Below are 13603 nucleotides of genomic sequence, written 5' to 3'. Positions count from 1 at the left end.
GCAGTGGTTCTCAGCCTTTCTACTGCTCTGACCTTTAACACAGTTCCTCGTGTTGTGCTGACTGCCAACCATAAAACTCTTTTCATCGCTACTAAATGACAAACTGTAATTTTGCTACTGTTATGAATCCTAATAGAAATATCTATGTTTTCTGATGGTCTTAGGTGACCCCCGTGAAAGAGTTGCTTGGTCCCCCAAAGGGTCACAACCTATAGGTTGAAAACCACTGTGTGAGGGTGACCCTATTATGAAAAGGCATCATCAGTATTGCCTCGTGTGCCAACAGCTAGAGTCAGGAGACGGCAGGGAGATGCTCTGCTCCCCCCAACACTGGCTGTCTCTCCACAGGCTCGTCATGACCACAGCAGGATGCTGTGCTGTCTGTCTGTACTTCTCAATCCCCCCAAACTCCCGCATCCCCGGACGGGGTGGTTCTCATCACTGCTGCCAAAGCCTGTTGTTTAGTCCTTACGTGTGTGCATGTGTGTGATCATCGAGCTATTACTCATACACTACACCTCAGAAGTATACATTTCAGTGATGTTTAATGCATTTAGGTTGTGTAACAATTACTCTCTAATATTAGAACACTTTTTTGTTTAACATTTAGTTGTGTGTGTGTGTGTGCGCTCACACCTGCATAGCACACATATAGAGGTTAGAGGACCACTTGTGCAAAATAGATTTCCTCCTTCCACCATGTGGGTTCCGGGGATTGAACTCAGGTCATCAGGTATGGCAGCAAGTGTTCCGACCCACTGACGCAATTCACCAGCCTACAATATTAGAATACTTTTAACCCTCAAAGTAAACCACAGACCCGCCACCCGTCATTTCTCATTTTCTCCAGCTTTATGTAATCCCTAGTCTACTTTGTCTCTGTACTTGACTGCTGTGGAATTTTTATTATGTTTAGCTTTTTATCTTTGTATGTGATATGTGTATGTGAATGTTTATGTGTGACTGTCGGCTTGCTGACCTGTTGAGCTGCTGGGGCTCCTCCTGTCTCCATTGCCCATTTTGGCATAATTGACTTGGCAGTTTGGCAGAATTTGGCTTGGTTTATGAGGATGTGTGTATCTGGCTTTAGATGGATTCTGGACTCTAGGTGGGTTCTAGAATCAGGCAAGGCAATGACTTTCCCCTCTGAGCCATCTCCCCAGCCCGTAGAAATCTCACATAAGGAGAACTACACAGTGTGTGTAGCTGTGCCTGCATCCTCACTTGGCCGGCAGGCTTCACTTCTTTTCCCTGGCAGACGACCCTCATGGTGAGGACAGACTGCCCTTGTTCACCTGTCCACTCTTGGTGGACACTTGGCTTGTTTACACTTTTTAGATATTATGAATAATGTTGCTGTCAGTGTATGTGTATTCATACCTGTGGCTATCTTTCTTTTTCTTTTTTAAGTCAGGATCTCAGCTTGCTCACTGTGTAGCACAGGATGGCCTTGAACTTGGCCTTGGCTGCCTGAGCGTGGGGTTGCAGCCACAGGACTTTCATTTCTCTGGTGTGTATATTCTAGGAAGTAGACCTGATGCATCACATAATAATATCTAGCTTTTGTTTTTTTAAAAAAGCTTAACCTTTTGAAGGCTGCCAGACTTGCCCAAATCAAGTGCACTGTTTTAGTGCATCTAAGTGTGGGCTCACATTTGTATCAACACCAACTTCTGGTATGTTTTGTTGTTTTTGAGATCAGATATTGCCATATAGCCCACAGCAGTATTGATTCATGGCAATTCTCCTGCCTCAGCCTTCCAAACAGTGAGATTACCATGTGTCCCCACCATGCCTGCCTTCAACACTTGTTACATCTGTCTTTATTCTAGGGTAGGAAGTGGTATCACATAGCATTGGCTTGCATTTGTGTAACATGAACCCAGCTATGTCACCTTCCTTCCTTGGTGGAAGGAAACTGGATGCTGGATGCGCAGGAGTACTGAGTTTGGACTGTTAGAATAGTGCATTGCAGACTGGGCAATGTATAAACAACAAAAAGACTTTTCCCTTATAGTCTGGTGGCTCCAAAGTTGAAGATGAAGGTGCTGGCAGACCTGGCATCTGATGGGAATTTGTTTGCTAGTGTTTAGCTGGCTGTCCTGGTGTGTCTGTCCTTACATGGTAAAGAGCAGAGAGACCTTAAGCCCCTTCTTATTTATAAGGGTATCACTCCTAACCACAGGGCTGAGTACGCATGGCTTAATCCATCCCAGGGTGATTTAGGTTTCCATATATGACATCAGTCCATAGATATGAGTGGCTCCGCCTTGAATACATAAATGTGAATATCTTTTAGGTGGCCATATTACATGCTTTTAAGTATTCAAATATTAAGTATTTAAGGTTCCTAAAGAAACTACAGCAGAAGCAGCACTTGAGTGCTGAACAATGGACATCTTCATTTGCACAACTGTGTGTTATTACCTAACTGCTCCCTGGAACAGTTGAAGTAATGCCAAGTCTGTCAGTGCTTTCCCTCTGTACCCAGAGTACACCCTTGTCTCCAGGGATGCCCAGCACGGAGCCCATGATGTTCAGTCAGGAACTGACTAAGCAGTAGTAAAGAGTGGTTACAGCAGTCCACAGACACTTCAGCATTTCCTAATGGCGGTGTTACATCATTCTTTTGTAGAAGTCCCTGGATGAGGATGAGCTGGGTCCTAGAAGGGTGGCTGCCCTACAGAAGGAAGCCAGTGAATGGACCAGACGGGCTGAAGAAGCAGTGGGCTCTATCCAAGACATCACTGTGAATTATTTTAAAGAAACAGTTACAGCATTAACAGGTGAGACCACTGTACTAAGATAAATGTAATTTTTATTTTATGAAAATAATATTTGCATGCATCTTCAGTACCAGGTTGCACATTTGGTGTGGGTTCTGGGAACTCAGTGGAGGACAAGCATGATGAATCTCTAGCCTGGTGAGCAGAGAGAAGTCTGTGATGTGCTTATTCAGCACATCATAAGTGGTAGGGGCAAGATACAACACTGAATAAGAACAACAATGCTCTGAAAGCAATTGGGTCGGCTTGGGGTGTTCACGAAAGGCCTCCTGAGAGGAACACGTGCCCATGACTGAATAATAGCACACGTTGTACAGAGGCTCGAGAGGGCCTGGCAAATAGAACTTAAAGCAAGCCGATAGGCTGGGTCCTAGAGAGCGTAGAGAGCTTTTTATGAGAAGGAAGCTGGCCAGCCAGGCAGGGTGGCACTAGCTGAGGCTTTGCACTGTCCGGTATAGCCCAAAGTAGGAAGTCTTGTCTGTTAGTCTGCATGTTAAGGTATCATATGTATATGTGATATACAATAATATAAATACATACACATAAAGTGTGACCCTTGATATCTTTTCACTGAGGGAAGCCAAGGGAGGAACTGAAGCTGAGCCCTGCGAGGCTTGCTTTCTATTTGCTTGCTAAGCTAGCTAGCTAGCTTGCTTGCTTGCTTGCTTCCTTCCTTCCTTCCTTCCTTCCTCCCTTCCTTTTCTTCTCTTTTCTTTGATTGAAAATAGGTTTTGCTCTCATGTAATATAGTCTGATTATGGTTTCCCCTCCCTCTACTCCTCGCAGTTCCTTCCCGCCTTATCGCTTGACTGGACCACCCCCTTTCTGTCTCTCACTAGGAAATAAGCAGGTCTCTAAGGGATAGTAGTAAGATAAAACAAAAACTAACACAAAACAACAAACAGAAGGAAAAGAGCTTAAAGAGAAGACATGAAAACATAGACCCACGTGTTCTCACATTCAGGAGTCCCATAAAAACATTAGAATGGAAGCCATGATATATATACAAAGGACCTGGTACAGACCTGGTCTAATGTGTAGTTGGTGAACATTCTGTAGGCTGCCACTTCTTCTGAATGACGATGTCCTTTGCAGAAGCTTTTTAGTTTCATGAGGTTCCATTTATTAATTGTTGATCTTACTGCCTATGCTGACGTTCTGCTCAGAAAGGCTTTTCCTGTGCCAGTGAGGTCAAGGCTATTTCCCACTTTGTTTTCTAACAGACTCAGTATACCTGGTTTTTATATTGATGTCTCTGATCTATTTGATCAAAAGCTGAGTTTTGCAGGGGACAGGTATGGATCTATTTACATTCGTCTACATGCAGCTGTCCACTTTGACCAGCAGCACCCTTTATTGAAGATGCTTTTTTTTTTTTCCTTTTCATAGTGTATTTCTGGCTGCTTTATCAAAAATCAGGTGTCCGTAGGTGTGTGGATTTATATCTGGATCTTCAACTTTATTCCATTGATCAATATGATAGTTTTTGTGCCAATACCATGCTGTTTTTATCACTATAGTTCTGTAATACAACTTGAAATAGGGTGTGTGTGTATGTGTGTGTGTGTGATGCCTCCAGAAATTCTTTTGTCATTCAGGATTATTTTAGCTATCTTGGGTTTTTCTTCTGAAGCAGAAGATTGTCCTTTGAAGATGTGTGAAGAATTGTGTTGAGTTTGATGGGCCTGTGTTAAATCTGTAGCTTACTTTTGGTAATTGCCGAATTTTTACTATGTTCTACTGATCCATGAGCGTGTAGGATCTTTCCATCTTCCGATCTTCTTCAATTTCCCTCATCATTGTCTTAAAATTTTTACCATACAAGTCATTCAATTGCTTGGTTAGATTCACTTCAATATATTATATATTCTTTGAGAACATTGTGAAGGGTGTTGGCTTCCCTGGTTTCTTTCTCAGTCTGTTTGCTATTTTTGTATATAGGAAGACTACTGATTTTTCAGAGTTAACTTTGTGTCCAGCTACTTTGCTGAAAATATCGACTGTAGGAGTTTGCTGATGGGATTTTCGGGTCTCTTTTATGCACTGCCGTATCATCCACAAATGAAGATACTTTTATGCACTGCCATATCATCCACAAATGAAGATACTTTTATGCACTGCCATATCATCCACAAATGAAGATACTTTTATGCACTGCCGTATCATCCACAAAGGAAGATACTTTTATGCACTGCCATATCATCCACAAAGGAAGATACTTTTATACACTGCCGTATCATCTACAAAGGAAGATACTTTGGCTTCTTTCTAACTTATATCCCCTGGCTTCTTTCAGTTGTCCTTTTTAAAAAAAGATTTATTTTATGTATATGAGTACACTGTCACTGTCCTCAGACACACCAGAAGAGGGCATCAGATCCCATTACAGATGGTTGTGAGCCACCATATGATTGCTGGGAATTGAACTTGGGTCCTCTGGAAGAAAACTGGAGTTCTTAACTGCTGAGCCATCTCTCCAGTTCTCTTTCAGTTGTCTTATTGTGCTGGTGGAGACAGACTTCACGTTGAATAGGTTCCTGATTTTAGTGTAATTGCTTGGAGTCTTTCTCTTTAAGTTGATGTTGGCTATGGATGGGCTCCTTATAAACTGCCTTTATTATGTTGAGGTGTGACCCAGTATCCAGGGATTTTTCTCTCTTCAGGACTATTATCATGAAGGGGTGTTTGACTTTGTCAAAGGCCTTTTTAGCATCTAATGAGATGACCATGTGGAATTTGTCTTTCAGTTTGTTTATATGGAGGATTACATTTATAGAATTATATTTGTTGAACTATCCCTGTATCTCTGAGATGAAGCCAACTTGATCATGGTAGATGATCATGGTATCTTCTTGGACTTGGTTTGGAAGTATTTTATTGAGAAAGTTTGCATCTATGTTCATAAGGGAAAATGGTCTGTAATTCTGGTCTTGTTGTTGTTGTATTTTTATGTGGTTTGAGTATCAGAGTAACTGTGGCCTCGTAAAACAAACTGGGTAGTTTCTGTTTATATTTTGTGGAATAATTTGAGGAGAATTGGCATTAATTCTTCTTTGAGAGTCTGATCGAATTCTGTACTAAATCCATCTAGCCCTGGGAATATTTTTGTTTGTTTGTTTTGAGGGACTTTTAATTACTTGCTTCTATTTCATTAATAGTTATAGACCTGTTTAAATTGCATATCTAATCTAGATTTTACTTTGGTAAGTGGTATGTATTGAGAAAATTAATTTTAAAAACATTTTCCAGTTTGGTGGAGTACAGGTTTTTAAGGTATGTCCTTATGATTCTATGTAGTTCCTCAGTATATGTTGTCATGTCTCCCTTTCCATTTCTAGTTTTGTTAGTTTGGATATTCTGTCTCCACTTTTTTTTTTTTTTAAGATTTATTATTATATATCTAAGTACACTGTAGCTGTCTTCAGACACACCAGAAGAAGGCGTCAGATCTCATTACGGATGGTTGTGAGCCACCATGTGGTTGCTGGGATTTGAACTCATGATCTTAAGAAATTAAGAAATCCACCTGTTGCCAAGTGTGGTGGTGCACGCCTTTAATCCCAGTACTTGGGAGGCAGAGGCAGGTAGATTTCTGAGTTTGAGGCCAGCCTGGTCTACAGAGTGAGTTCCAGGACAGCCAGGGCTACACAGAGAAACCCTGTCTCGAAAAACCACAAAAACAAAAAAAAAAAAAAAACAAAAAAACAAAAAGGAAATCCACCTGCCTTTGCCTCCCAAGTGCTGGGATTAAAGGTGTGCGCCACTACTGCCCGGCCTCTCCAAGTTTTTTATGTAGGCATCTAATGCTATGAACTTGCCTCTTAGAATCACCTTCATTGTGTCCCTTAAGTTTGAGTATGTTGTGTATTTGTTTTTATTCAATTTTAGAAAGTCTAATCTGTCTTGACCCATTTTTCATTCAGTAGTGAGGTGTTCAGTTTCCTTGAGTTTGTAAGCTTTCTGTTGTTTCTGTTCTTGATATCCAGCTTTAATCCACGGTGGTCAGCTAGAATATGGCATTATTTCAGTTTTCTTGGATCTCTTGAGGCTTGTTTTGGGTCCAAGTATTGGGTCAGTTTTGGAGAAAGTCCTGTGAGGTGCTGGGAAGAAGGTGTATTTATTCTTCGTGTTTGGGTGAAATGTTGTGTAATTGTCTGTCAGGTCCATTTGGTTTATTATGTCAGTTAGCTCCAGCATCTTTCTGTTTAGTTTTTGTCTGCATGACCTGTCTGTTGGGGAGATGGGTATTGAAGTTTCCCACTGTCATCTTGTGTTTGGTGCATAGATGCTAAGAATTATAGTGTCACTGGGTAGTGGTTGGCACATGCCTTTAATCCCAGCACTTGGGAGGCAGATGAAGGTGGATCTCTGAGGCTACCTGGTCTACAGAGTAAGTTCTAAGACAGCCTACGCTACGTAGAGAAACTGTGACTCAAAAACCCACTACCAACAATGAAAGAAAGAAAGAAAGAGAGAAAGAAAGAGAGAAAGAGAGAGAGAGAGGAGAGGAGAGGAGAGGAGAGGAGAGGAGAGGAGAGGAGAGGAGAGGAGAGGAGAGGAGGAGGAGAGAATTACAATGTCCTCTTGGAGGGTTTTTCCTTTGAGTTAGCAGTGTCTTTATCTCTTCTGATTGGTTTTGGTTGAAGTCTATTTTGTCAGATATTTAAGTGGCTACACCAGCTTGCTGCATAGGTCCATTTGCTTGGAACATATTTTCCCATCTTTTTATTGTGAGGTGATTTCTATCCTTGATATTAAGGTGTGTTTCTTGGATGCACAAAAGGATGGATCTGTAGAACATCTGTACAGGAGGCCCTTTTGACTTTTAGAGTCTCCATTGAGAAGTCAAGTGTTATTCTAATAGGTTGTTACTTTATATATTACTTGGTCTTTTTCCCTTGTAACTTTAATATTCTTTCTTTGTTCTGTACTTTTAGTGTTTTCATTATTATGTGCTAAGTGGACTTTCTTTTCTAGTCCAGTCTATTTGGTGCTTTTGAATGCTTCTTGAACCTTGATAGGCATTTTCTTCTTTAGGATGGGAAATTTTTCTTTTATGATGTTTGTTGAAAATATTTTCTGTGCCTTTGACTGGGGTTTCTTCCCCCTTTCTCTATTGATTTGGCCTTTTCATAGCGTTCCAGATTTCCTTGATATTTTATGCCAAAATTTTAATTTTTTTTAGATATAATGTTTCCTTCCTTCCTTCCTTCCTTCCTTCCTTTTTCTTTTTTGTCATAGGTGTCTATTTCTTCTATCTGCCTGCAAGTCTTTCTTCCATCTCTTGTATTATGTGGGGAGACTTGCCTCTGAGGTTCCTGTTGGAGTTTCTAAATTTTTCATTTCCAGATTTCTCTGTTTGGGATTTCTTTATAGATTCTGTTTCTACTTTCTAGCCTTGAACTGTTTTATTAATTTTCTTCCACTCTTTGTGTTTTCATAGGTTTCTGTAAGGGCTGATTCATTTCCTCTTTAAGGACCTCAATCAGCCATAAAGGTTATTTTAAAGTCTTGGTCTTTACTCAGGGCCTATAGGGTTGCTGACCTCTAGTGGAGACGTATTGTCCTGGTTGTTGTTTTGTATGCCGGTGTCTAGGCATCTAGGCTGGGGATGATTGTAATTCTAGGGTCTGATATCTGGTCTTGTCTTTGTTGTTGAGTATTTGGTTCCCTGGTTTTGTTGCCCTCTCTGGTTCTCTAGTTTGGTGGCTATGTGTTGCTGGGTAGGAATTTCTTTTGGGATCCTGAGAGGTGTGGCCACTGAGGGTTCCAGGTATCTCTAGGTATTGGGAGCTGACACTTAGGAATAGGGATGGGCTAAGAAAGGACATCGGGAGTTCACTAGACACAGGAAAGCCTAGTGTTCCACTCTTGCAGGTGGTCTGCTGCAGAGCTGGAGATGAAACTGGGGGATTGGACTTGGAGGAGCTGAGGGAAAGGTGAAGATCAGCAGTTAGCCTACTTGCTTCCCTGGCTGGAATGCCTGTTGGAGTTGGGTACCAGGATAAAGCAAGGAGGGGGGGATTTGGAGAGGAAGACCTGTGTGATTCCCTGGAGGAGGGGACCAGGGGAAGAGAGACCTCAGCAGATTGTCTGCTGCAGAGCTAGGGTTGTGGTGAGGCTAAAGGAGGAGTGAAGGTCTAGCCAGCCTAGCTGTTTCCCTGGCCACGGTGGTCTGCAGGTTCTCAGTGGGTGTCTGCTGGAGCTGGAGGCTGCTTCCCTGGCTGTCAGCCGCTTGCTTTCTTACAACTGGGAACCACAGGGATTATAGTGGCATCATCCACAACGGGCTAGGCCTACTACATCGATCAAAAGTCAAAAAAGGCCCTACAGACATGCCCACAGGCTGATGGAATCAATTGCTCAGTTAATGCTCGTCTTTCCAGGTGACTCTGGTTTGTAACAAGTTGATGAAAACTAACCAGCACACCAATATATTAGGATTTGAAATTAGACTGAAAGTAGAGTAATGGTCTTAATGTTGGTCAGACTGTTCATAGGAGCCTGTCTAGCCACAGAAGTAGTCTGGACCAAAATATAAAATCAGGGGTCTCAGTGAGGTAGGTGGGTCATGAGCTGGCATTGTCCTGCTTGTCCTGAAGGTTTCTATCAGTGACCATGTATTCCTTTTTGTGATAATCGTTTTAGTGATAAGAGGCAACAAAGAACTCAGGATTCATTAGTGCGTTATACTTTTGTTTTACTTTATTAATTATAACTCAGGAATGCAGAAACAAATGGAGCAGGATCAGAAGAGATTTGGCCAGGCTGCCTGGGCCACAGCTATGCCCAGGCTAGAAAATCTCAAGCTCATGTTAGCTCGGGAGACTCTGCAGCTTATGAGAGCCAAAGAGCTGTGTCTAAAACACAGGCAAGCTGAAATCCAGAGAAAGGTGAGACGAAAATAAATATATCTTTTCTCTAAAACCATGTATTCCTTTAGATTGCCCTTTCATCCTAGGCATTGGGAACGAGCTCTGTTCTTCTCACCACACACTTCAGTAGACAGGCTACTTACTAATGAGGGTGGGCCAGGACACTTCCCTTCCTGGTTCTCTAACTCTCAGTTTAGGATTGAAGTCCAGCAGTACATTCAGTATATACTCATGCACGCATACACACACACACACACACACACACACACACACACACATTTGTGCATACATGTGCATGCATCATGACAATGTTCTGAAGCAGGATCCTTCCTGCAGGAGCTAAGCACGTTCTTCACCACTGAGCCCAGCACGCTAAGCAAGCATGTGCTCCATCATATCTTAACTAAATGGCTTTTCTTCATAGCATCATAGTCAGGTAAATCGTTCCCATGACCTTAGGACTTTAGAGTCTTGTCAGTAGCTGTCTTACATCCAGCTGCTTGTGAGAAGATGCCACAGTTGGAGTGACTACAAAGACATTTCACTGTTTCTCACAGCTCTGGAGACTAGATATCCACGATCTAGGTGCCTGGGGATCAGTGTCTCTGGTGAGGGCTGTCTGTGGCCACTCGTTCTCACTGTTTGCTCACAGGGCCTGTCCTGTGTCCATGGAGAGAGGAACCACACTAGAACCCTTCACCTCCACAAGGCCCTGCCCTCTTGACCTCATCAGGCATAGTCACCTCCAAAGGCTCCCTCCCTCCAACATGGTCACATTGGGATTAGAGTGCCAGCATCCAAACTTGGGGTAACACCTTCCACCCATGACACAGTCTCATCGCCATTATGTTTACAGACCATGAACGTGTTGATTTGTTTTAAGGGTAAGGTGAAGTATATGTAGAAAATGCTGAGTGAGTTCAAGTTTGTCTCTTGCTGTGTTTCTGCCTGTCTCCTTTCTTACCGTTAGCGCCATGGAAGAGTAGAAGGCAGCCAGAATGCTTTGCAGTTTTCTCTCACTGTGCTAATCAATCTATTTCCTTCTCCATACAAACCAGGTGGAAGATCTTCCGCACCAAGGAAAGCAGCTAGATGTTGTGGATGAGCTAGAGATACAGTGTTATGAGGTTCAGTTGGAGTTGTATGATGTCAAGCTTGAGATGCTGAGAAATGAGGAGACAATCCTTGTCACGCGGTTGGACTCTGTTAAGAGACTTATAACAGGTAACGTTAATGTTTATGTAGAGGGAGGTGAGTCACGTGTTTGAGGACAGACAGACCAGTTACCAGTTGCTTCTTATGGCTGCTGAATGTTTTTAGTCTCTCTTCAGTATTTTCATTATTCAGTATATTCATTATTCATTATTCAGACATACATGAGACAAAGAAATCCTTATGCCCATTACATAGAGGCACTTAGTGAAAGCAACTTGCTGATAACTGTAGAGGTTTTCAAATGTGTAAAATATGTAAAAATGAATATCAGTTTTTAAAACCAAAGCCATACACTCTGTCAAGTAACCTTATTTTTACCCAATGCATAGTAAACTCATTTAAATAATAATAGTAATAATAATACCCACAGAATTTTAATGGCTGCATAGTACTCCATTTTTCAGGCATGCTGTGATTTCTAGTTTCTTCCTGTCTTGAACATCAGTGCAGCAAAAAAAATTTTTTGCATGTGTCCTTGTGTGTAGCACAGAATTCTGGTAATTTATGAGATAAATTTCTAAAGCTGGAATGGTTGGGTTAAGGGCAATGCTTTTTTAACATTTTAATATATATCTGCCAAAATGGCACTAGACAGTCATTGGAAATCCTTTCCTCTTCCCTCTGTTGTTTCCAAGGCCTGGTTTATAAAAACCCCTAGGGAGGCTACACAAAAGGAAACCGTAGCAGCTGTACCATGTAGCTATAGCTGACCTCAAACCCACTGCAGTCCTCCTGCCTCAGGCCTGCAGAGGGCTGGGGTCACAGGTGTATACCACCATACCTCACATCAGTTTCCTTATTGGTATTTTAATGTTTTTGTTGTTTTAAGACAGCATTTCTCAGTGTAGCCCTGATTGTCCTGGAATTAGCTGTGCAGACCAGGCTGGCTTCAAACTCAGATCCACCAGCCTGTGTCCTAAGTACTGGGGTTAAAGGCATGCACAACCACTGCCTGGCTCTATTCTATGTTTTACAATGCATTTTATACATGTATACCATTGTGCACTGCTCGTACTTGCCACCTCCGTTACCCTTCTTTGTCCTTACCCAGCTCATGTCACCTTACTTTCCCAATAGCTCTCCTCCCACTGCTGTGTCTACAGACACAGCACACACAGTGTTATAGACTCCTTGGGTTTTGTTTGTTTGTTTTTGGAGACACACTCTGATGTAACTGGCTCAGCCCAGCTCATGATTGCTTCGTAGTCAGTGGTGGACTTCAATCCCCAATCCTTCTGCCTTCACTTCCCAAGTGCTGGGAGTGTAGGGTGTAGGTGTGTAGTGTTGGGGTTCAGGAATCACCACCCAAACCACACGAACACTGATCTCAGTTAAGCAGGAATAGTTTATTGGATGCGTACCCCAAGACTGAATGTTCAGGACCACAGAAAGGACTCAGGTGCCTAACTGTGGTACGTCTGTTCCCAGGGCAGGCATATAAAGGAGAAATCCCACAAACCCATACTGAGCTCATATGCTGGTGCAGGAAGTGTTGCCCAGTGGTCATCTCGGACTCAAGCCATTTTAGACATGACAGTTCACATTGACCTTGAACTTGATGGGTCCTATGTAAAGCTTAGTGGAATTTCTTAAGATGAACAAGCTTCACACAGAACATAACAGGGATGTGGTCAGCTTGACCCTGCTCTGAGACAAGCTATTTTTCTGTGTCAATGACTGGCAGGTATTTTATAGCAACAGTATGAAATAGCCAGCAGGCATGGAACAAAATGGCTACAGCTATGCTGGGGGTGGGGAGCAGACCTAAAATTTCCTCTTTGAATTGACTGAAGATTTTTTTCTGAGGTCAGGGGGATAAGTTAAACAAAATTTTATATCAGCCTTTGTTGGCTTAAGTATTTGAAACTTTGTTCTCCTTTAGTAAGTGCTGCTGCTTTTGTGCGCTCAGACCCTGCTATGCCCATGCCTCCCAGGAGGCCCTAGGATTGGAGCTGCCCTGCCCGTCCCGTGTCAGTGTAGACGTTCCCATAATGTTATACCTGAGGCAACAGATGTACAAGTAAGCAGAAGTAGACATTTCAGTGAGGTAAAGGGACTGAAACAGAGAGATAGTCCCCAGGCACAAGCAAACCAAGCGCCTTTGGAGGTACTAAACAGAAAGGGGAGACTCCTGGAATTAACATCTGTAGGTGAATTATTACATTACAGTGTTGACTGTGTTGTACTGTGACTCTGATATCTTCTATGAGCCTGTGTATGAGCAGAGGCCTTTTCCTTCCTTGATCAGGGAGAGGGCTTAACATTTTGATGGGACTAATGATGTCTAAGACCTTGTTGTTGGTGACCTGAAGTCTCTGGATGGTGAACATCATCCCAGGATCCTTACTCTAAGTCACCTTTCCTGCATCATCTAGGTCATTTTTAATCTTAATTTAAGTGGGGTTGATGGTTTTTCAAATTTTTTTTGAGTGGGCTTCAACCTTCTGTAATTGAAAATAATTATTCCTATCAGTTACTCTGTGAGCTAATGTTTTATAGCTCCATGTAGCACAAAAGTACACATCTTGTCCCCACAATCAGGGTCTCCATTTGAGGGGCAGGCATATACCTGAATGGTGGCCAAACTATTTTCCATACTCTGGATCCCACATTCAGAAGACTTAGAGAACGAGAGGACATATATGTTTGCAGTCTTTGGGCACCTATTCCATTTTGGCTCGGTTTACATAGGTCAAAGGTGAGAGTGGGAACCACAGGCAGTGGGTG

At 42.4% G+C, this 13603-nt stretch overlaps 1 protein-coding gene across 2 annotated transcripts in view; it reads left to right on the top strand.

Annotated features, from left to right (window-relative positions):
- Positions 1–13603, top strand: part of Whamm (WASP homolog associated with actin, golgi membranes and microtubules) — a 35865-nt gene that overhangs the window by 4295 nt on the left and 17967 nt on the right. For both annotated transcript variants that reach the window (XM_021168583.3, XM_085841594.1), the window contains exons 3-5: positions 2636–2786; positions 9510–9679; positions 10720–10885. In XM_021168583.3, coding sequence (XP_021024242.1) covers positions 2636–2786; positions 9510–9679; positions 10720–10885 — 487 coding nt within the window. The remainder of the gene's footprint in view (positions 1–2635; positions 2787–9509; positions 9680–10719; positions 10886–13603) is intronic.

The sequence above is a fragment of the Mus caroli genome, unplaced genomic scaffold (genome assembly GCF_978045245.1).
Source record: "Mus caroli unplaced genomic scaffold, Mus_caroli_1 scaffold_8, whole genome shotgun sequence".
Lineage (NCBI taxonomy): Eukaryota > Metazoa > Chordata > Mammalia > Rodentia > Muridae > Mus > Mus caroli.
Note: the sequence above shows the minus strand (reverse complement) of the source record. Positions and strands in the feature narration are given on the sequence as shown.